This window comes from Schistocerca piceifrons, chromosome 1, assembly GCF_021461385.2.
Source record: "Schistocerca piceifrons isolate TAMUIC-IGC-003096 chromosome 1, iqSchPice1.1, whole genome shotgun sequence".
NCBI classification, from domain to species: Eukaryota; Metazoa; Arthropoda; class Insecta; order Orthoptera; family Acrididae; genus Schistocerca; species Schistocerca piceifrons.
The window spans coordinates 889,998,614-890,022,245 of NC_060138.1; the positions used below are offsets into that span (position 1 = coordinate 889,998,614).

At 42.2% G+C, this 23,632-nt stretch overlaps 1 protein-coding gene across 1 annotated transcript in view; it reads right to left on the reverse strand.

Moving 5' to 3' along the window:
* Positions 1 to 23,207, reverse strand: part of LOC124716478 — a 101,170-nt gene extending 77,963 nt beyond the window's left edge. Inside the window, exons 1-2 of the mRNA XM_047243177.1 lie at positions 23,083 to 23,207; positions 2,053 to 2,251 (exon numbers count right to left, since the gene is read on the reverse strand). Of these exons, the coding sequence (XP_047099133.1) occupies positions 2,053 to 2,251; positions 23,083 to 23,188 (305 nt within the window). The 5' untranslated portion in view covers positions 23,189 to 23,207. The remainder of the gene's footprint in view (positions 1 to 2,052; positions 2,252 to 23,082) is intronic.
* Positions 23,208 to 23,632: the final 425 nt, after the last annotated feature.

A 23,632-nucleotide genomic window follows, 5' to 3' on the forward strand; every position in this document is an offset into this window, starting at 1 on the left:
CCACGACCAAACAGAACTACAAATGGCTCTGAGCACTATGGGACTTAACTGCTGTGGTCATCAGTCCCCTAGAACTTAGAACTACTTAAACCTAACTAACCTAAGGACATCACACACATCCATGCCCGTGGCAGGATTCGAACCTGCGACCGTAGCGGTCACGCGGTTCCAGACTGTAGCGCCTAGAACCGCACGGCCACTCCGGCCGGCCCAAACAGAACTACACACAAGACTAAACACAATAAAACAAATAGCGGAAGAAGGGGTTATGATACCCATATGGTAGACAAGTTAAATCAAAAAATATGTAAACAGTACAAAAATGAGCATACCACCCACCCACCTACACACACACACACACACACACACACACACACACACACACGCACACACACGAAAAATGGATACATTACAATCTGCAAAAACTCACCATTTCCACACAAAAGTAACACCAAGTAAAAGACAACACACAGCAAGACAACACACAGCTAAGAAGCGTACAGAAAGCACACACACACACACACACACACACACACACACACACACACACAAAGAAAATGTAAACAAAATTCAAATTTGGCTCCGAACTCTCTGGTGAACAAATGAATACTGATTGGGCTGGGTCACACAACAAACCCCAATCACACTGTGTTTTGGTGAAGTGAAAAGTGTTTTACGACCTTATTTGTGAAAAATATGTGTTATATTTACGTGTGCATCACGGCACTTCACCATGATGCGGAGAATAAAAAGGCTCGTCACACGAAAACGTAAGCAAAAACGAATATAGACGCGAAATATCGCGACAAACTAAATTACATTCTAGATCATAGGTTAATTCCCAGCAAAATTTCTCATCAACATCGTTTAGTTGCAGACGACAAGCTACCTGTAGTAAATAATACACAAGTGATTCGGAAAAATCATGCACGCAAAGTGTAAAGGTATTAACAAAAAGAAACGAACTATTGTTTGAAGCCGGCCGAAGTGGCCGTGCGGTTAAAGGCGCTGCAGTCTGGAACCGCAAGACCGCTACGGTCGCAGGTTCGAATCCTGCCTCGGGCATGGATGTTTGTGATGTCCTTAGGTTAGTTAGGTTTAACTAGTTCTAAGTTCTAGGGGACTAATGACCTCAGCAGTTGAGTCCCATAGTGCTCAGAGCCATTATTGTTTGAACCAAACATCCACATTGTCTTATAATCATTTAATAAAAATGTTCACATTACAGAATAAATAAAACGGAAAGCCACTGATGATGGCACAGTGGTGCTGAAACAAGTCTGGGTACTGAGAAAAAACGGTGTTTTGCATATCTGCGCGACATCACATCCTACAATTTTAATTATTGATCTTTAGTCACGAACTTTATTATTACTATTTTGTTAATATAGAATGTCCGTCTCTACAAGTTGATAGTCTGTGTATTTGCCACGCGTGTTTCCCTTTCTTTTATTTGTGACACATTCCAGGTGGCAAGTTTGTGTGGTCCTGTTTTTCCATCTGCGCCATGACGGAAATCTGTTTATCCTACGCAGTATAGGATGCCCTGTTATGGACATTTGTTGGCATATTTCACTATACCCAATTTACATTTTCCTAGCGCGTTTTATTTTCAAATCGTTTATACTGCCTGTAGTAGTATTCTCAGTAGATAACACTAAAGACAGTTAGCACACGTTAAAGAAAAAAACACTATTGTAAACGTCAAACGAATGAAGTACAATACACACATAAACGTTCACAGTACGACATCCTGGACTTAACAAGGTAACTGAATACAATGAAAATATCTCACGAATGTCCAAAGAGGATCAAACGAAATCAACACGGAGGTTGTTTCAAAAACGAAGAAAAAAGAAGCTTAGTTTTGCAAACAGGTTTTTTTGGAGCAAGTACGGATCCTACGAACTAAAAAAAATAATAGTAATCATTACTCATGGGAGGTGATTGTTTCCCACAATATGACTGTAGCAGACAACAATGCTAGAGGATGAAGAGAGGAAAACAACTGTTTTTGTAAGTGATACAGATATTACAGCGATATGTTATTACCTTGTTTTTGTAGCAACGTGTATGGCTTGGACAAACGGAGTAAAATAGAAGGGTTCCAGGAGCTTCATAATCATGAGACTGTCACTGTCTCGTTTCTCACGTTTCCGTTTTATGAACCTGTCGATTATCCTCCCTTGTGATGGTTCGTCACCGAAATCCTGCGCAGTCTTGAACTTGCCGCTTCCAGCTTCGACACGACCTGGAAGAATAATTTCATCAAACCATTTACATTTGTGCTAATACGGATCGTACTTAGAAATTGATGAGATACTGTTAAATTTATTCAAGGATGAAAATAAGAGCAATAAATGTGACGGGGAAGGAAGGAATATTGAGATTTAACGGTCCGTTGACGACGATATGAGTAGAGTATTATAGTAAGACTAAGTTGCTTCACTCTGTAAACTTTTTCGTTATATATCTACGTAGACAGTTTATTAATAGGAATTACGTCATATTTAATGAAGGAACGTTGTTTCATAAAACTACAGTGCCTTTAGAACAGCTTCCATTTAAGCTTGGGAAATAAACTGCTGGATGAAATTTGAAGTTATTTCATAAGCTCATTTTTTAAACTTAGTAATAACCAGTTTTAGGCAATAATAGATACAATTTCAGGTATAATGTTGGCGCCATGTGCGTTGTACTCCTACTGGAAGACAAAGTAGCTAAGCAGCTGGAAGGACATGTGTCATTATCTAAGGTCTAATCGATTAATCAATACGAGCTACTGGTACAATGAAATTTGGCACACTTGCGGCGGCGCAGTTCTTTCCGTCCCTTTACGACGGACCTGCACCTACCTGTGAACATTGTCTCAGCAGATCATCAGTAGGGAAGCCGAGTGAAACCTACTGTACTTCAACGTGAACCAGGCTGAAATTAAAGTCACTAATCTACGTTTCGGGAGAAAATTTTCATATTAAATGAAAGGTTGGTTATTTTGTCCTCAATTAATATATTCTGAAACTTAGGTGAACAAGTATCACTGCCAAGTCTGTGCTAGTCTTAACACAGTCACTCACAATCCGTTTCACTCACGTTAGCAAGTTTATGGTGTTGCATTTCCCGAAAACGTAATAGCTACAAAAATACTAATTGTTTTTGATTGATAATGCTCGCCAAATATTAAGTCTGTCGGTACCAAATGCAGTCACAGTTTTTAGCCACCGATCTGCTCAATAAGCCACGCGGGATATATGTCTTATCTCGTCACAAAATTCAGTTAAAAATTCCGAAATTTCTACACACACATAGGAATAATTATGCCGCCACTTTCCAACACTTTTGATGTATGAAACACTGCTAGATCCGGCAACTTATCATTTCCATCGGAAACACTACTACTGCACACATCCGATCTCTTTCATGGCTAGGCTTCGACTCCTCTCTAGAACACTGTAAGTCTTCTCTGCCAGCAGAGAAAAGCGCGCGAAGAATATTGCTTTACCATTGTTCAGTTTACTCAACCGCCAATAGCAAAACAACACTCTCCCGCGTCAGTCAGTGCTTTTCATCAATAACCGATGGCAAAATAGTAAACCTAACGACTGCACTTTTTACCAACGTAATTATCTAATATGCTGAAGTTTTCCTTATGCATAAAATTATTTACTATTGTTATTTATACCTGAATTAACTTTCCCTTTACCATAAACTTACTTTACAAATCTATTCTACAAAAATCCCGTTTGTCCACATCCATACTTCTTCGAAATGTTCCCACACTAAATCCCACTACATAACTCGTTAAACAATTATCTTCATATTAACCTTAAACTACACTCACGCATCATTCATACTGCTAAAACACATTTATAACATTTTACATACACAAAAAGGCATAATAACACTTTATGAGAATACTCGAACAATTTATGAAAAACATTCTATTACTTTAGTGCACTCTAGTGGGCACAATCGAAACTAAAATCACAGTCCCCCTATCCAATATTGTCCTCTATCGGCTACGTGCGCGTCCAGTCTCGCGTCACCATCTGTCACTATCCAGCTCTGAGACACATCTCCCACTTAACCGCCTCCAAAAAAGTGGCTCTGAGCACTATGGGACTTAACTTCTGAGGTCATCAGTCCCCTAGAACTTAGAACTACTTAAACCTGACTAACCTAAGGACATCACACACATCCATGCTCGAGGCAGGATTCGAACCTGGAACCGTAGCGGTCGCGCGGTTCCAGACTGTAGCGCCTAGAACCCCTCGGCCACTCCGGCCGGCTAACCGCCTCCAAGGCAGGATCGTTATACGGCGCTACGCCTCACACTGAGATGACAAAACTCCAGGGATTGCGATAGAAATAAATACAGATGGCGGTAGTATCGCGTACACAAGATTTAAAAAGACAGTCCACTGGAAGAGCAGTCGTTTGTACCCTTATGATTCATGTGGAAAAGTTTCCTATGTGATTGTGGCCGCACGACGGGAATTAATCTTTGAAGGCTGAATGGTAGTTGGAGCTAGAGACTGTAATATTTCTTGCTTAGTCAGCCATCATATTAGGCTCCAAGAAGCTGTTCCCAGAGCAGTGGAGATGAAAGAAGTATTTAGATGACGAAATGTGGTGTGGGGTACCTGTGACAAATGTTAGATTCGGTACCATTCCCATGAGAAAGACCGCCTGCGTAATGCTGCTGCTTTGTGATTGGCTACTTGTTCGGAGCAAGGGTGCCAAAACGTTAAAGTATAGTTATTATTATTAGTTAAACTACTCATTGGAATGACTTCATTTTTCAATATAAATATCTCTCAACAGCTGACTATCAATCAGTCATTTTAGAATTATTAAAAACACTTTAAATCAAAAACAAAAGACTGACGAAATTGCAGACGAAGCACTTCGGAAGTGTTCGGGTCACGCCTTTTCTGGTATGGCGCGCGAAGTGTTTCGGGCTGTTCGTCACTCTGGATTAGGCAGTCAAGAAAAACAGACATGTTGTCTGTCGTCGGATGTGTTTCCAATTTTATTTAAGTTCCTGCTCGTCAGTTTGGATTAGGCAGTCGAGATGTACAGTCATGTTGTCTGTGGCAGGATGTGTTTGCCAGTATTCAGTATTAAAAGATTCACTCCGGTAGTCATGAGGCACAGACAGGTGCCACAGATAGTGTGAAGATACATTTTCGTAAACATTGTGTTTGATCATGTACTTTGCTGTATCAGAAGGTGTTGTATTAAGATCATGTAGTCTTCTCGTGTGGCTATATTAAAATACGCGAGTGGCATCCCTGAGAAGTGATACATTATTTCAGAACAGAACCTCGCTAAAAGTCAGTTTCAGCCTCAAGATACAGAACCTACGACCTGCGTGCTGTTTTCTGCGCTGGGGACATCAACTTGAAGACAGCAGGTTAGTGAACTATAACAGAACCTTTGTACTCCACACAGTGCAGTGGAAACAACTAGACGCCTCACGTGTACTGCGCGCACAGAACAAATGTGCTCAGTGACACGTCATCTGCAGTAATGCAGAGGAGGTGAAGGAGGATGATCGTTATTAACACCAATCAATTCATTGTTCCTTTCTTGCCGTAAGACATGCGACATTCCACTTCGGAAATCTTTAGGTAATTCAATATTCCGAAATCCACAGCGTCAGGAGTGTGCCAAGAATACCAAATGTCAAGCATTACCAAATGTCAGGCATGGTAGGACAGCGCTGTAGCCGACGGCCTTCACTTAAAGACCGAGAACAGCGGTGCTTACGTAGAGTTGTCAGTGCTAACAGACAAGCAACACTGCCTGAAATAACCGCAGAAATCAATGTGAGACGTATGACGTTAGAACAGAGCGGCGAACTTTGGCGTTAATGAACTATGGCAGCAGGTGACCGATGGGAGTGCTTTAGATAACAGCACGACATTGCCTGCAGCGCCTCTCCTGGGCTCGTACCATACCGGTTATTCCCTAGACGTGTGGAAAACCTCGGCCTGGTCAGATGAGTCACGATTTCCGTTGGTAAGAGCTGATGGTAGGTTTCGAGTGCGGCGCAGACCCCACGAAGCCATACACCCAAGTTGTCATCAAGACACTGTGCAAGCTGGTGATGGGTTGGGTTGGGGGTTGCTTGGGGTAAGAGACCAAACAGCAAGGTTATCGGTCTCATCAGATTAGCGAAGGACGGGACAGGAAGTCGGCCGTGTCCTTTCAATGGAACCATCCGGCATTTACCTGGAGTGATTTAGAGAAATCACGGAAAACCTAAATCAGGATGGCCGGACGCGGGATTGAACCGTCGTCCTCCCGAATGCGAGTCCAGTGTGCTAACCAATGCGCTACCTCGCTCGGTGCTAGTTATGGCTCTATAATGTTTTGATGTGTGTTTATACGGAATAGACAGGTCACTGACTGGAAGTGGTATGTCTGGCTACTTTGAGAAAATTTGCACCCACTCAAACTTCATGCACTGCAGCAAAGGTGAATTTTTAATGCATGACAATCTACCATGTCACTAGTCGACAACTGTTCGCGATTGGTTTGAAGATAATTATCTGGACGATTCGAGAGAATGGTTTGGCCACCCACATCGACCTACATGATTCCTATCGAACATTTACGGGACGTAATCGAGAGGTTTATTCGTGCCCAGAATCCTGCACCAGCAACACTTACGCGATTGTGGACGGCTATAAATGCAACATGACTTAATATTTCTGCCAGGGTCTTCCAACGACTTGTTAAGTCCATGCCACGTCGAATTTATGCAGTATGTCGTGAAAAAGAAAGCCCTCCACGATATTAGAAAGTATCCCATGACTATTGTATCCTCAGGGTGATACGTATGAATAATTTCTTGACTTTTGGGGAATATTAATAAATCTGAAGTGTTCTCTTCATGATACGGCTGTTATGGAAGATTGAGGAGCCATTCTTATGTTTTGCAACATTGCGTAGGTGGTCTCCCATCCCACCAGGGTTTTGTGATTACGATTGGCCGATGTGGACTACAGGCATCCGTCGGAGGTGAAGGTGGCTGCAGCAAGACACACTTAGTTCATGATGGCTGTTTATTATTCATCAGGCTAGAGCAGGTGTGCGCCGTCGTCCGATGAGCACAGCCTGGCATCGATCCGCGGTGCACTCGCATTGGTGCAGTGGAGGCAGAGGTGCCGCTGGGAGACGATGCTTACACAGCGCTGAGTGGCGCCGTTGCCGGTTGCGGTGGCACTGGCGACAACTACAGGCGGAGCCTCGTTAACCTGCCGTGTGACTACCACTGGCTGCTTCATTTGCTCTATTTTGTACAAATCTAGTGGAATAGAAACTGTCAAAGTAATGGCGTTGTACACTGCCCAGTCATACTAATGTGACCAACTGTCAAAAGCCTGAGACACTATCTTTTTGCTGTGTGTCCAGCGAGACGTGCAGGAAGCGAATGATGTTTTGGAAGGTACCGACAGTGATGTGGATCAATGCCGACTCCATCGCCGTGACCATCTGCGCTAGATTTCTCGGTTGAGGGTCCGTGCGTTAACGGTTCTATTATGTGATCCCGCAGATTCTTGACTGAATTTAAATCCAGGAGTTGGGTGGCCAGGGGAGTACGGTAAACGCATCCTGGTGCTCTTCAAACCACGCACGTACACAGAGCTGACTGGCATGTTCCATTGTCCTGCTGGTAGATGGCACCGCGCCGAGGAAAAACAAACTGCATGTAGTGATGGATAGGGTCCCCAAGGATAGATGCATACTTGTGTTGGTCCATTGTGCCTTCTACAATGACGAGATCATCCAAGGAATGCCACGAAAACATTCCGCAGACCGTAAGTACTGCAGGGTATTCACTTTCAGACGTTTCACGGCTGACACGCCCAACGACCACCTATTCGAAGGAGCATAAAAAGTGGCCCATCTGAGAAGGCCAGCTGTCGTCACTCAGCACCCGTCCAGGTGCGATATTGGCTCCCAAATCCCAAAATCCCAGCCTTCATCGCTGATGAGCAGCAGTCAGCATAGGTGTATGAACGAGGCGCATGCTGCTTAGGTCCACAAGCAGCAACGTTCGCTGGATGGTCGTTGGGGAGAAACTTTGTAGGCCCTTGGTTCATCTGGACAGTCAGTTGCTCAACAACTGGGTGTCTCTCTGTCCGTACACATACCTGCAGTTGTCGTTAACTCTTGTCATCTTTGGCCTGTGGCGCACCACAGTTGCCTCCGCGCCGATTTTGGACAGCACCAGATTTCCATGCACGGTGTATGTTAACGACGGCGGCATAAGAACAGTTTACAAAATTAGCCACTTTGGAGATGGCTCTACCCTTGGCCTGAAAACCAATGCTCGTGCCCAGTTGGCGTGAGATAAATCACTGTTTCCGCATTGCGACAACGACTTCGCTGTTCTCCTCGTTTCCCCGACTGCTAGTGCTGCCATATGCAGTTTTCCTTAGTCTGGTCACAAGATGAGAGAGGCGTTTGTCATGTTTCTCTGGAATTCCACCTTTGCCAGATTCAGAAGTTACAATATTTAATCGGCCTCATTGTTTTGAGTGCGAACTAGCAATGGATCGAGCGCTGGTGTAGCTATTTTGCGTAAGATTGTTTGCAACATGTCTTCGACTAGTAACAACCTTAATTGTTTATTCGTTCCCTTATTGCGAAACTTTTTTGGCCATACTCTTTTCATCAGAACATTCTTATTCCGTTTGGGCCGTACTTTCTTTCAACAATTACATTTATTTCTTTTCAATATTTTTATTGATTTTGTAAAGACATTGCTTTCCCCGAAATTCTATAATATTTTTCTTCTTTTGTGCATTACCTTGTCAGTACGTATCAATTATTTCAACTATTCTTTATTTGTAAATATGTCACATTGTTTCTTCATTCATTTTGCTACTGTTTTATATGTTATATTGTACGAATATGAATGTTCTGGTTTTATATGCTTTGTAAATCTTTGGTTAGGCTAGGAGAAGTACTGTATCAGAGAGAGAGCGAACGACTATCGATAGAGAGCGTGCGAATTGTGGTATCGTGGCCGGTTCGCGGGTAGTTTGGCTTGAAAGACGATGATACGTGGACGAACAATTAATTACAGTGCGTCAGCTGAGTTAATAGGAGGTCGTACATTATTAAGTGAACAGTAAAACCTGAAAAGTATATCGAGTGTTTCGGTGACGATTTTACATACTGTGTGAACTTGTGACAATTAGCCGTGAACCAGCCACCATTGTCGTGTGGAGACACTAACTGTTAGAATTACGTTAAAGTGGAACAAACCAAAATGTTAAGTAAAAGAACAGTGCTGTGATTTGATCAAGAAACATTTATTATATCATCCAAGCTGTCTTAAGGACGACGACGTAAATTGAACTGATGTTTAACGGACTGATATAGTGATAAAGTTCAAGTGTGTGTGAAATCTTATGGGACTTAACTGCTAAGGTCATCACCCTAAGCTTACACACTACTTAACCTACATTATCCTAGGAACAGATACACATACCCATGCCGAGGGAGGACTCGAGCTTCCGCTGGGACGTTATAAACACATGTGACTGTGGCAACATGGTGAAAGAACTGTGCGAAGTATTGGCATATATCGTAAATACTGAAGACATTGTATAATTCCGACCTACCCGCACCGCGTGATTAATAAACTTTTAGTAATGAAACGTCGCGCGCGTAACGACAACGCACACACTGGAACTATTATTATCGCACCAGTGTTGCCAGCTGATTCGACTACAACGGAGACGTGGACCACAGCCGTAACTGGAATATTAATGAAACAGGAGGATCCATCATTATCTTCACACCACGAACCAGGATTAACTTCACACATCGTCCGCTTGGACCACTGCTGACGTCATCGCACTGCCTGCAGCAACAGTTAAGACATTAACAGAAAATTATTACGCTCTCTCTCATTTCAAAAGTAAAGACAATTGCAGTTAAATTATCTATTTTAAAAATACTGTCACAATATCAAGGTTCAATTTTGTTTAGGTCCAATAAATATTCTTTCGATTATTTCGTCTTGTTGACAGTGTTAAAAACCCGCCAAATTAAAGTTCAATTAATAATTTTCTTTCAAAATTCTCCTCAGACATTTTGCTGCTCATCATAATTTTATGTTAATGTTTGTGTGTAACTTCTTTTGGAGGGAGTACATATTTTATTTTTTGTGGAGTAAAACTAGCTACCATAAAATTACGTATATTACCAGCTGATTCTGTCCGCCATTACTGCTTGAAAACTCACCAATAGTATTTTTGCACCTATTTTCTCATTGGCTGTCAACTTCAAAACAAAATTACGTATTTCGTGGGCATCTAGCAGATTCGCGATGTCTATGTAGGTCCCTATAATAATTTTTTTTTTTTTTTTACTTTTGCAGCTTTACTGGAATTATATTGACTTTGTTCATTTGGCTCCGTTAAAGTGATTTATCGCATCTATATAATAACTGTACTAAATTACCTAACTATTTTTTATTACGTAAACATTAGCGTACCATATTTAGATTAAAGCTGACGTCTTATTGGCCCCACATAAGATTCTGCACGTTCTGACAAAGACTATGCCAATTTTTTTTTTTCTTTTTCGTCCATGACTAACAGGGGTAGTCAGATTCCTTGTATAGGTCGTGTTTTATTATTTAAAAGGTTTTTTTTTCAGAAGTAGAGAACCAGTTTCTTTACTATTTCTGAAGCGTATGTTTCAAATGTACAAAAATTTCCCATGTAGTGCTTCCTCTGTAGCCCCTAAGGACTCCTCTTCGCGAAACGAATCATACAACGACGATTTTGCGTACGAGTACACTTCGAACTTATTATCCACCCTTTAATCAACAGATGCACCCAATAGGGAGGGTGGGGTCGTCATATTGTGACTGCGGAGAGCGAGGAAACATTTACCAAATTGTGCTTGCCTGCAAGCGAAGAAACACGCGACGGACATTCTTCTTGGTCACCCGCCTCAGAGCATCCCAACGCTTTTATTTACCGCCGACCTACGACAATGTTATGAGTATACAACTTGACAGTTATTAAACTATGTGAAATAAAATCGTGTTAACTTTTGTACGGTTTGCGTTAGGACGTTCAAACAGCACGGTTGGTCGCGGGACGTGATGGGAATTGTATGGTTTGGTTTAGCGACGAAACCCATTTTCGTTTGGATGGGTTCGTCAATAAGGCGCATTTGGGGGACTGAGAATCCGCATTTTGCGGTCGAGAAGTTTGTTCACCATCAACGGGTGACTGGTGTGCAAAGTCCAGTCACGGAATAATCGGTGCGATATTCCTTGATGGCCCGGTGACTAACGAACGGTATGTGAGGGTTCTGGAGCCGCGCGGGATTGGCGGAGCGGTGTAGGGCGCTGCAGTCATGGACTGTGCGGCTGGTCCCGGCGGAGGTTCGAGTCCTCCCTCGGGCATGGGTGTGTGTGTCTGTCCTTAGGATAATTTAGGTTAAGTAGTGTGTAAGCTTAGGGTGATGACCTTAGCAGCTAAGCCCCATAAGATTTCACACACATTTGAACATTTGAGGGTTCTGGAAGATGATTAAATTCCAATTAGCCAAAGTAACCCTGATTTCAACGATATGTGGTTCATGCAAGGCGAAGGTGGACCCCATCAAAGCAGGAGAGTGTTTGATGTCGTGGAGGAGCGCTCTGGGCACCGCATTCTGGCTCTGGGGTACCCAGAGGCCACTGGGATTCGCCCGATTGGCCGCCATATTCTCCGGATCAGAACACTTGTGACTCCTTATGTGGGGCTGTATTTAAGAGGTGTACAGCAAAATGCCAAAACTATTGCTAAGCTGAAAATAGCCATTCAGGAAGTCATCGACAGCATCGATGTTCCGGAACTTCAGCGGGTCATGCAGAATTTTCTATTCGTCTACGCCACATCATCGCCAACGATGGCCTGCATATCGAACATTTCAACCTAATTCCGAATATCTTTAGTGACGTTTACATGTTAAATGAAGTGTGTGCACTCTGTAGTTTATAATTAATTTACGTCTTTTTTTGTACAGTTCGATAATTGTTACCCTGTATGCTCTAAACAAAAAAATGTCGCACGAATTTTTTCTCATGTTTGTGTAATTGTAACTTTCTAACACATATTGAACATGCCAAGCAGCTTGTGACTTAACTCTGTACAACGATTATTACCTTGCCTTTCCTCTGTGCTAATTTACAATACCTTTATTGATTTTGTTCATGAAGATCATCTCTTGGTTGAAATAATTCATGATCTTAAAGATGTCTCACTTCATATGCAATACAAAAAACCAGTACTTTAATTCTTTTAAAAGTAATCCGCATTTCTACCGACAGCTTCCCTAATTGTGGTCTGACGACATTCTTCTCTGGGTGACACTGTATTTCAATGCAGAATACTCTTTCTGCGATTTGCTTTCTCTCTAACGATAAAATGAAAACAGCGGTACTATTCGCCGGCCATGGCGAGTGACATACGTCAGAGTCAGAGCCAGAGGATGAAAAAATGGCGGCTATACTATCATATCAAATGTCCTGTTCTGTAAACTCAATAATACAGCCAGTCCCGATTTCGAGAACCCACCACATCAGTGAAGAAACAATAATTCGTTTATCCCAGAATACTCAATCACAGGTTAACGAAAGAAACGGTTATCTGAAGAAAACTGAGTCGATTATCAGTATTGTAAACGAAGCTCTAGAGCTGCAAATGATACCACAACATACAACACGAGCTTAAAAATAAAACATTTGTATCGTAAGGAAATCGAAACAAGTATACCATAGATGATGCAGAGTGCACATGATATTATCTAGACCCCAACACCTCGATCAGCTGACCAGGGCGGCGTCCATTTGCAGGCGACTCCTGGAAAATTACGAAATTGTTGAGGCTTTCGTATTGCCTGTTAACTTGTGCCTTGGGAATTTTTCCGAAGTTTCCTTAACGATTTTCCTGATATTTCTCCAGCACGGGTGGCTAGTATTGCCAAAGAGTCACCCTCCATTGCTGATGGCAGATGGCGCGCTCTCCGCGATAGTAAATCTTTGTGGTCAGTCAGAAACATGTATCACCTACTAGCTTAGCGCCCGCTGCTTCGCTCGCATAAACTGTATGGTCTGCATAGATGATTTTGTTTTTATGTAATCGAATTTTTAATTTGTTCATGAACTGTAATATCAACTAAAATTTTCGCACTAATTAGGGCCGTAGAAGCATGACCTTTCTGAATGTACTTCTGACAAAAAAGCGTATCTTGTAGCTGGAGAATGTACCCTTAATGTAAGAAAAAAAGCCGCTGTCTGGTGGAACAGCAGGTCCCTGCCCTTGACAAAGTTCTGCTGAGAGTGGCAACTTGCCTGATATGTCCGGTCGGTGATAGTAAGCTACAGATTCTGTATCCCACTAGCAGGTTGAAATTAAGCCCAGACTTTCCTTTAAATCACAGTTGACATGATTAAAGCTATTCGTAATACTGTAGGACAGGAGAGAAGCTCTACAACACCACTCATTTAAGAGTTGTCCTTGGGCTCGAATATAAAAGATGTATCGTGGTCTTCAAAAGGAGATACAAAAAAGTCACACCGATTGAATCACATTAGTAGAACTGAAGTAGGCAATAAAGAGTGCTTCGATCAGTGAAACTGGATACAGGAATAAATCCGGCAGACTTGCTCGGGCCACTGGGTAAGGAAATGACACAACAAAAAGCGTTACATATTTAGGAGAGCGAGAGAGATATGTATGTCGTAAAGTAATAAAATATTGGCAGTAGAACGTTTGGCGCAACCAGAGCGCCAGCAGGCATCGATCTCGTGATTTATGTAATGATCGTGTACTCGTGCTACCGTCGTTAAATTATCCACTGAGTTATCACGACTCGCGAGTAATTATACTATCGAAATCATTGCTCGTCGAAATGTAAGGCTCCCCTAAGCTTCTGAAGCATCAGCACTTGGGAAAATTACCAGCATAGGGCCTAACTAGTGCTTCATGTGCTCTAGTGGCTCACCACACCGATCGCGATAGCGCGTATTGGCTCTTCGAAGTCCAGTTAAAAGGTTAGTATGGCTGTTCTCCCTAGGCTCTATTTAAAAAGTTTTACGCAGAGAAAAAAAGTCGAGCTACTAGAGTGGTACTAGTGTTTGTGGCTAACCTAACTGCGTCTGTTTACAGCAAGCTCTGAAACACGAGGATATTAAGATGCAAATTTTCTCCTCCAGTTTCACTTTGCAGCTGTATTCCTTCGCTACCTCTTACCCGGAAACGCTATATTTGAGCTGAATCTCTGTGTCGGTGATAATTTGTAACTTACGAAATCCATTAGGAAGAAATTTCTAAGAACGCACGTTTGTAGCACAGCATTGTATGGAACTGAGTCGGACTGCGGGATAACCAGTAAAGAAGAGATTTGAAGCGTTTGAGATATGGTGCTCCACAAGGATGCTGAAAATTAGGTGAACTGCTAAGATTATGAGGTTCTCGGCAGAATCGGCGAGAAAAGAAATATATGGAAATCACTGACAAGAAGAAGGGACAGGATGACAGAAAATGTGTTACGACATCAGGGAATAAATTCTATGGTAACTGAGCGAAATGAAGAGGGCAAACACTGAAGAGGAAAGCAGGGACTGGAATATGTCCAGCAAATAATCGAAGTCTAAGAGCGTAACAGTTACTCTGATATGGAGAGGTTGACACAGACGTAGCGAGCAAGATCAAAGCAGCCAGAGGACTAATGACCCCCCTCAAAACCGCTTTAACTTAGGGGAAAATACCACTATCCTTGAATATTATTATGTTACTGTCATATTATAGTCTTCTCGGGAACATACATAAAATTACAGTAGATTTCATGTGGCAAACTAGTTGAAAGTTTACAGTTTTGCGTTTGGTCACTGTTTTCAAAATATAGCAACTTAACTGCCACTTTATGCGTCTGAATGAGAGCAAGCTGTTTGGATTATAGATAATGAATTAGACGCTGATTTGATACCCACTGAAGATTTCTTGAATCTAAAGCGAGAAACGTTTGGGTGCACAAGACAAATAAAAAAATTAATGTGGAGCATGCAAAAGGCGTTTTTCTTTTGAAGTACTGTTACAGCAGCTGCGAAAATCGACAGCACAAGAAACTTGTTATAAAATTAATATTCAAATTTTAGTATTTGGTAACTAATAAAGTTCTTTACTTAATTTTTATTTTGAATCGCTTATCCTCCTTAATTATATGTGTTTATTGATTCTACACTCGGTATCACCTGCCTTTGACGGTATGACATCACAGTTTACTTTCCTTGGACATGGTAATGAAGCAATCATCTACCGTCGCGATTGTTGCTTGATATCTGGGTCACATCAATAGTGTGACATCGCGTCACCTGTAACTATTTTTGGGAAAACGTCGTAATGAATCCATGACTTCTTGCGATTCTGGCACTGTTTTACATCGATCAGTTTCTGATCAACGGTAAATCACAAGATAGTACATTTCACTACCGCACGTTTAATTTTTAAATCTTCGGACAAAATGCGTTAGTAGGAATCAGGGAAATTACAGTCAATTCCTTCAATACATCAGCTGTTCTTCGGCGCTGAAAATGAGATCGGTCACAGATGCTTACATTGTTCTTGACCGTTCTGGATGTCAAGGGACGTTCCAGACATCATTTTTAACGAACACGCTGCCACTTTTAAAACCCGAAAACCTTTCCTTTGAAAACCCCATGTTAGTCAACTCTCCTCCCTCGTATGCCTGCCGAAGCAGACAATATTCCGATTCTGGAGTTCCCTAACAGTTCACGTACTTTGATGTGAGCGCGTTTTAGTGCCAAGTCTGAAACTGTAAACTGGATAACTTCATTAAAGAATACTGGCACTCCGAACAAAGCTTATGAATTTCGTTTGATTTCTCATTCCCTTTTATTTCTGTATTTGTGTTTTACTGAAAATATCTGTACGAGAGTGGAAATGTCGACGGTATGTGCTATGTATCTTTTACGGAAATAAACTTTTCCCATTCACTCATGGTACTTTTTTTTTACCTATTTTCATTCGAATTTTTGTGGTAGGATGGATAGGGAATGCGCATGCTGTGCGGGAGAAACTAGCCGTAGTTGGCGAACAGCTGAAGACGCCGTTGGCCATGGTCAGCCGTCTGCACGCTGCTACCTCGAGGTTTAGTAGTAGTAGCGCGTTGCAGTGTGCACCTGAAGAGTGTCTTGTTTTACCCATGAGGTCTACCGCCGAGGCACCTTCCAGTGTGTACCCGACGCGGCAAACCACGGGAATGGGCAGCTTGTAACGTGTCCGCGTCTCTCGAGACAGACTGAATGTGGGGACTGGTTATGTGGCCTCCTCCATTCACCGTGGAAGGCGACAAGTAGTCTCTCCTTCAGAAGAGTCTCAGGATGGCTTGGGAGGGGGGAGTTTGCTAAATATCAGAACCTCCAATATTAGATAAGCTGTGGAATCACTTATGGAGATAGCATCCAGTTCAGGACAGAATTCCGACGTCCATTCGGCATGTCTGCTGGAGCAGATCGCCAGGCCAGCATTCATGTGGATGAAGACTGATGAAAGCCCGCCATTCGAAAGGCAGAGAGCGAAAGCACATCGTGTACAAAGTAAAGACACTTGAATTGTGAAGATTGTAACGCTAAACTGCCGACGTACTCGTTACAAAGTCCCTAAATTTACCACCCACTGCGGAAGCTGTCGCCCTCAAATTATACACTGAACCGAGAGGTAGATGAAACTCGAAGCAGAAAGCTGTAATATATTTACGATTTCGCAATTTATTCTGAGTGCGAACATTTTTGGGCATGAGTAAAATCATTGAAAAAGCATTTTGTTTGAAACGGGAAACAAACCTGCGCTTTCCGTCGAAGCTGCGCATCGCATGCAACATGTGATGAGCATCATTTGTGTGGGGTGATTCCAGCTACTGGTTGCAAAAACAATATTGCAAATATCTGTCGAAACACCAACGAAAATGCGCCTGACGACCCTAAGGAGATACACCCTGTACATTAATACATAGGGCTTGACGGCCATTAACCATGTGGCGCATTGCGTCTACAACAATGGAAAGCTGTTAATAGTCTCTTCTCTCGCGTTTTCAGACAATCCTGAGGCGGCAAATGTACACAGTCCACTTCTGTGGGCACATTCTATTGGTGTTATGCCTTTGCAACCTCATGACTGACTGAGGGCACCAGAGAAGTGACCATCTAAAACTGTCCACTGCAATGAAAATTATGTACCATATGGTAAGATCGTTTCAGTGTGGATGTACTCTCCTGAACTCATGTGGAAGTCCAGCGTTATGCGGCGAGCAACGAGTATGGTGAACAGGGAGCGCTACTTAAGCTGTGTGTCTGACGGAAAACGTGCTCTGATAGCCGAACGGTTAAGGTTATCGCTCGCGTAAAGCTGGTAATCCGTGCTCGAATCCCCGTCTGGCACAAATTTCCACTTTGTGCCATCGAATTCATTTCATTGTACAATTGAGACAGATATCAGAAATCATTTCATCACGTATTCTTCGCTTCCTGCGTAGCCACATCTTCGGCAATGGGGAAATTTCTAAAATACACCTAACAGGTTTCGAAACGATCTACGCTACAGATCAGTTCGTCACCGCAGCCAGTATTCCTCAAGTCACATTCGTTGTCTTCAGCAACTTACAACCAAACTGTAAATTTAAGTCTAACCTCGATCTTTAGCTATGCTAACAACATTCGTTGGTCGGCCCCCATAGTGCTCAGTAACGTTGTTAGCAATATTGTACTACACTGTGGTTCGGGATATTGGATGATAATGACGCTGCTGGTATGACAATAACTGCTGTACTTTGCTGCAAGCAGAAAAGGAAGGAGGGTGAAAAATAGGTTCAGGGAGCGTCAAATATCACTCACGAAAACTCTTTGAGAGAACTGAGGTTGAACGAAAAAAAAAAAAGATCGCGGTAACTTTTTGTATGCTGACAGTTCAACATTTGTTACATTATTGGAAGTGGTTCTCCCCACACATCTGCTTCCCCATACATAAGCAACTGGCCGCTTTAAAAAAAAAAAAAATACGTCCTTTACATGGCGTCCTCCTGTACGAATACATTCGTGAAATCTGCTATTGAGATTTCTCACTGACCGCTGTAATATCTCGGCTGGGATACTGTGAATTGCATTCCGAATTCTCTGTTTTAACTTATCCACGATTCTTTGTCTAGGAGTCGAAACTTTGGTCTTATGGCGGTGTCTACAATATCACGTCTTTCAGTGTCAGACAAATTTTTATTTTTAAACGGGATCACTTAAGACTATTTCCATGTGTTCGCCCCTCAAATTTCTCCCTCATATCACAAAATTGTCGTCTGATGTAGTACAAACTGAAAAAATAAATTCCTTTTAAAGCACAGTTTCGTATGTAATTTATATTCAAAACCTTACACCTGCGTCACAGAACAAATTCTACATCGAGAATATTTTACACAAGTTTAAGGGAAGAAATGCTTCCGATAGTTATTACAGTATTTAAAGAACATCAAAATATGAACAGGCTGAAATGAAGAAACAGTACATGAGACTATGTTAATCAATTCAACTGTAAAAAGCTAAGGAGCATATTATTAGCAAAATGAGAAATATGCAAAAGTGAAATGCCAAAATGAGCGCTTCTGGCTGAAAGAGAGCACAATAAAATGTGTCATAAACGAATAAGAGCTAAGCAACTAAGCAAACAAGAGAATAGGCAAAAATGAGATGTCAACAAAATGAGCGCTGCCCGAACTCCGTCGGCACTTATATACGGTTGCGGTGGTAGCGGCACCTCGCGGCCCGTACGCAACACGCGCGCCTTGCGATCGCAATGTACTCTTAGCGCTCGCGGCGGCGTCCAGCGGCCCGTACGCAAGTTGTGTAATTGCTGTCGCAGGTCGACCCTTCATCTATGATGTTACAGCGGCCACAATATGTTAACGAATCGTGAGATCACACTGTTGCCAAACAATTCTTGCACATATGCCCTTGATTGCCCCATGCAGTGTGTGATGTCGCTCCGTCCTATTGAAACCAGGCTTCTTCTATGTTTGGAAAGTTGTTCAATGCAGGTGTAACTAAAGTTCGTCACATCTCCACGTAACAATCGGCACTGACAGTTACTGTGTTTTCCTGTACATTTGCGAAAAAATACGATCCAATAATCCCATATGATGAAACACCACACCATACTGTCACTTTACTAACTTGTAAAGCGCGCTGGTCATTAGGATTTGTGTTTGCCCAGCAACGGTAGTTCTGTTTATTCAAATAACCTGTGAGATGAAAATGTGCCTCATTTGACATCCACAACTTGTTTAGAAATTCATCGTTGCTCTCCAATTGTTGCACCATCTGCGGTTTGTTCGCATAATTCTTAAATCAATATGAAGAATTCTGCGAACGCTCTCCTAGGGCATTCCAACCATTGAACGGCGTGTCTCCGTAAGACAGACTTGCGTACATCTATGTTCGCTAGAGAACGCACACTTCTTGGTCGCCCTGTTGGTCTCTTCTTGAGGGTAGATCCAGTCTCTTCAAAGTTATTAATCCAACATTTTATCGCAAGTCTCGACGGAACGGCATCATAACGTCCTGAATTATAAAACCGTCATAACTCGCTCTGCGCCGCTACCAAACTATCATTGTTTTTATAAAACATTCTTATGGCTAACGCACTCTGTTGTCCGTTCCACTGGTCCGTGATTACTGAAATGGCGGACTGTTTACTCGCTGTCACGAACCCGCATTGCTGCCACCTGCCCATGGCTGCCACTACTCATTTCAAACATTGCCGTTGCTGTGTGTCACACTGTACAACGAGAGGGTTCCACCAAGTCAGTGCTTATCTATTACGCTACGATAACTTGCTACTGGCAGTTCTTTCAGACTTGAAATTTACAAATTCAGTTTCTTTTTACAGTATTCAGATATAGTATAGAGTACTTTGTCAGAGTGAATCAACTAAGAATTGGGACATTTTGAGTTTCCGATGGCAAATGATGTAGAGTATCAAATATTTATGTGGCGTGACAAATCAACAATTTGGTTTGACTGTGAGGGACATTTTTCATATTGTCATTCCTGACATATCTGAGGTCTACAGTTATTACTGGTATGAAAGTGAACCAAGTCCAGAGACAAGATGGCGGCCCATCTTGTGGATGAAAGTTCACGAGTCAAATGACGATGCTATAAAAGACATCATATTTACGCCAGTGACTGTAACACTATTTCACGATTGCAATTTCGGCCTTAGGCCATTATTTTTTGTAATGGCCTAAGGCTGAAATAGCAATCGTGAAATAAAGAAAGTATCACAGTCACTGGCGTAAATGCCAGCCGCTGTGGCCGAGCGGTTCTAGGCGCTTCAGTCAGGAACCGCGCGACCGTCATGGTCGCAGGTTCGAATCCTGCCTCGGGCATGGATGTGTGTGATGTCCTTAGATTAGTTAGGTTTAAGTAGTCTAAGTTCTAGGGGACTGATGACCTCAGATGTTAAGTCCCATAGTGCTCAGAGCCATTTGAACCATTTGAACTGGCGTAAATATGATGTATTTTGTGAAGTTCTACATGTCTGTGAATCCCAGGTATAAAAAGTTAGACAATGATGTTGTTGGTGACTGTCTTTACATTGACGAATACATGGCATTGTAGGTCAAACAAATTAATGTAGTTACGTTTTACCATTAATACTACGTAAACTTGGTTAAAAGTGTGTAAAATAGTCTTTTGTGGTGTACAGCTATGTGAGTCTATGGTCGTAGGCGAAAGAGAACTCCCTACACAACTTGATCTGTGCTACCATCTACGGAGTAAAACGAGAATTGTGTTGTGGAATACACACAACCATCGATAGAGTTTTGTCTTTGATCGATTATTATTGCCGTTTTGAACGTTGTGAACCTTAGGAATGTAGTTTGTTCACTTTAGCATACAAAATTTATGGAATGTCATGGTTTTGAATGTGCATCTGTTGTCAAACGTTCTTTAACTTCTATCCATACTATTTTGGTTTCGAGACGTGGAAAACACACGTATGCTGTAGATTTACATAAAGAAAAATATTATCTTCTGAAGAGGCTAATAAAACCAAGAAGATGAAACACAAGAAAGACAATCAGAACATGAAGACCCAAGAAATAAAATTTCGATATGGTGGGAAAGAAAAGTGACAATTTTTTCAGCTCTGACTGTTTAACATCAGTTATAACAAATGGGGAAAATGTTTATGGACTAACTGTAGCTTAGAAGAACGTAAGAAGAACCAGAATAACCAAAGAGCATCGCAATACAATACAGTTTAAGTAAGCTCACAATGACGATGCAGAGTACGATAAAGTAAGGTTCTCTAAACGAGTTACGGATCGGTCCTCTGAACTTAATAACATAACAAGTATTCCAGAGGATGAATACTTAAGCGTCCAAAGAAGACAGTACTGTGCTTCATTCCTGCTGTTCTCCGTGATTTCTGCAGGAATGTACCAACTGTTAGCTGCAAGTTCCAGTGTAGATACGTTGTCAGAAGATGAATGATGTTCCCCTAAACTTTATGTAAATTGCATATGGCATTGTCCCTTAATAGCAGATCACATTTTGCTTAGATGAATGAAACAAGACTTGTACAGATAACATCTGCGATGAGACAGTTAAGGTGTTCCTAGTAATGACCATAATTTTTTAGGCCTGTATTGTATATCTTTTGTCTGAACGTAGGAGTCTATCCATCATTTACTACTCTCAATGTCAGAACGGATTTCTCTTTCTGTGGTTGAACTTTAGGACTGAATATCTGGAAACATTCAAATTGTTGATACACTGTGGCATAGGACCCTCCAGTAATAGAGACGTGTCGCACAATAACACGTGCACTAAAGGGTCATCGTATTCGGATAAATAACGTATACACAGACATAAAAAGCTACATATACTTCTATTCATGACTTTGCATAAATTTTTTTTAAATAACCCTCTTCGTTCGTGGCCGTTCCCTGTATTTTCTGATCAACGTCTGTTTTTATGCTCATCCCTAACATCCCGAAATGCCAGCAGTGATCTATACTTTTCTATACACTCTAATAATAGTGCTCTTTCATCTTGTTTTGAACTCTTTTTCCCCCCAACAGCAATGAACCTAACGTAACCTACCTGTTCTCAGTAGCACGTGGCAGAATGTCGATGATATTGTGAATACTGGCAACAGAAGGCACAATGTGTCCGACATTACTGTTTTACAATATTACTGTAAAACCTCTCAGTTTTACTCCTACATGATCAATATTATTACGCATCAGAAAATATTGTGCAATATCATCGACCGTCTAGGGCTGCTATTGCTTCGCCAACTCACAACAAAATTATAACATCGGAATACGAGACAATATCCCAACGAGTCCTTTCATATTCTGAGAAACATACAATACAAGAAATACAAACGAAAACAAGTAAACAAGCTTACAATCCATAACAGCCATATCAATAATCACCAATCTTGTACTGTTCATGTCGAAAATAAAAGCAATCAATTCTTACTTTTCGCCGAAACAAGTCATTAAATTCATCGTCTCTCATTGACTACTGTACAATGTCATCTGATTGGATACGATCAACGGAAACGATTTGCGAGGAGCACAACGGAAGAACTGCCGACAATGTAACTGCATTTTAACTAATATTCCCGAGCAGTTTCAGATTTTGTCCGTTTTACAGGAAGGGTCAAAAATGGCTCTGAGCACTATGGGACTTAACTTCTGAGGTCATCAGTCCCCTAGAACATAGAACTACTTAGACCTAACTAACCTAAAGACATCACACACATCCATGCCCGAGGCAGGATTCGAACGTGCGACCGTAACGGTCGCGCGGTTCCAGACTGCAGCGCCTAGAACCGCTCGGCCACTTCGGCCGGCTACAGGAAGGCAGAGAGGAAACATTCTTGTCGTTCACCAGATCGCTTAGTTTGACAATTGTGCGCAATATCCAAGAAATCCAACTTAGAAACGTAAGAAAGTGAGCCACTTACGTACCATTCATGGGATACCCCTGCGGCAAGCAGGAAGATGGACCCATAACGGCGTGTGTCGACAAAATGACAGCGGAGCACTCTCCCCACATGTTGGCCACCAGCGCCATGTAGGGGAACTCGCCGCGCAGCGCGTCGCGTCGCTTCATGAAGTGGTCGCGCGGCGCTAGGGCCATTGCCGGGGGGTAGTCTGCCGTCACGACGGACGTCACCGCAGCGGCCGCCACCGCAACAATCAGAACACGCCACATGCTGATCACGGCTCCATAACACACTGCCGCCAAAGATATTCTCACCTTCTTAGCGCCGCCAACAAGCAACAGCAGCTGGCTGTGTGTATGAACTGCAAGGAACTTATACAGTATCAATATCTCTGGAATGAGCATTTATGTCTCGCGACGACGTTGTTTGTTTAAGGCTAGTTCACATTGGGCGTCACGCCACGTCACGTCAATTCACTCCACCTCGAAATATTTCACAATCCATCTCAAATGCTAACAACGTAAAATAACCCATTTTCGCCATTCTCACGTTATAATAGTGAATTTCATACT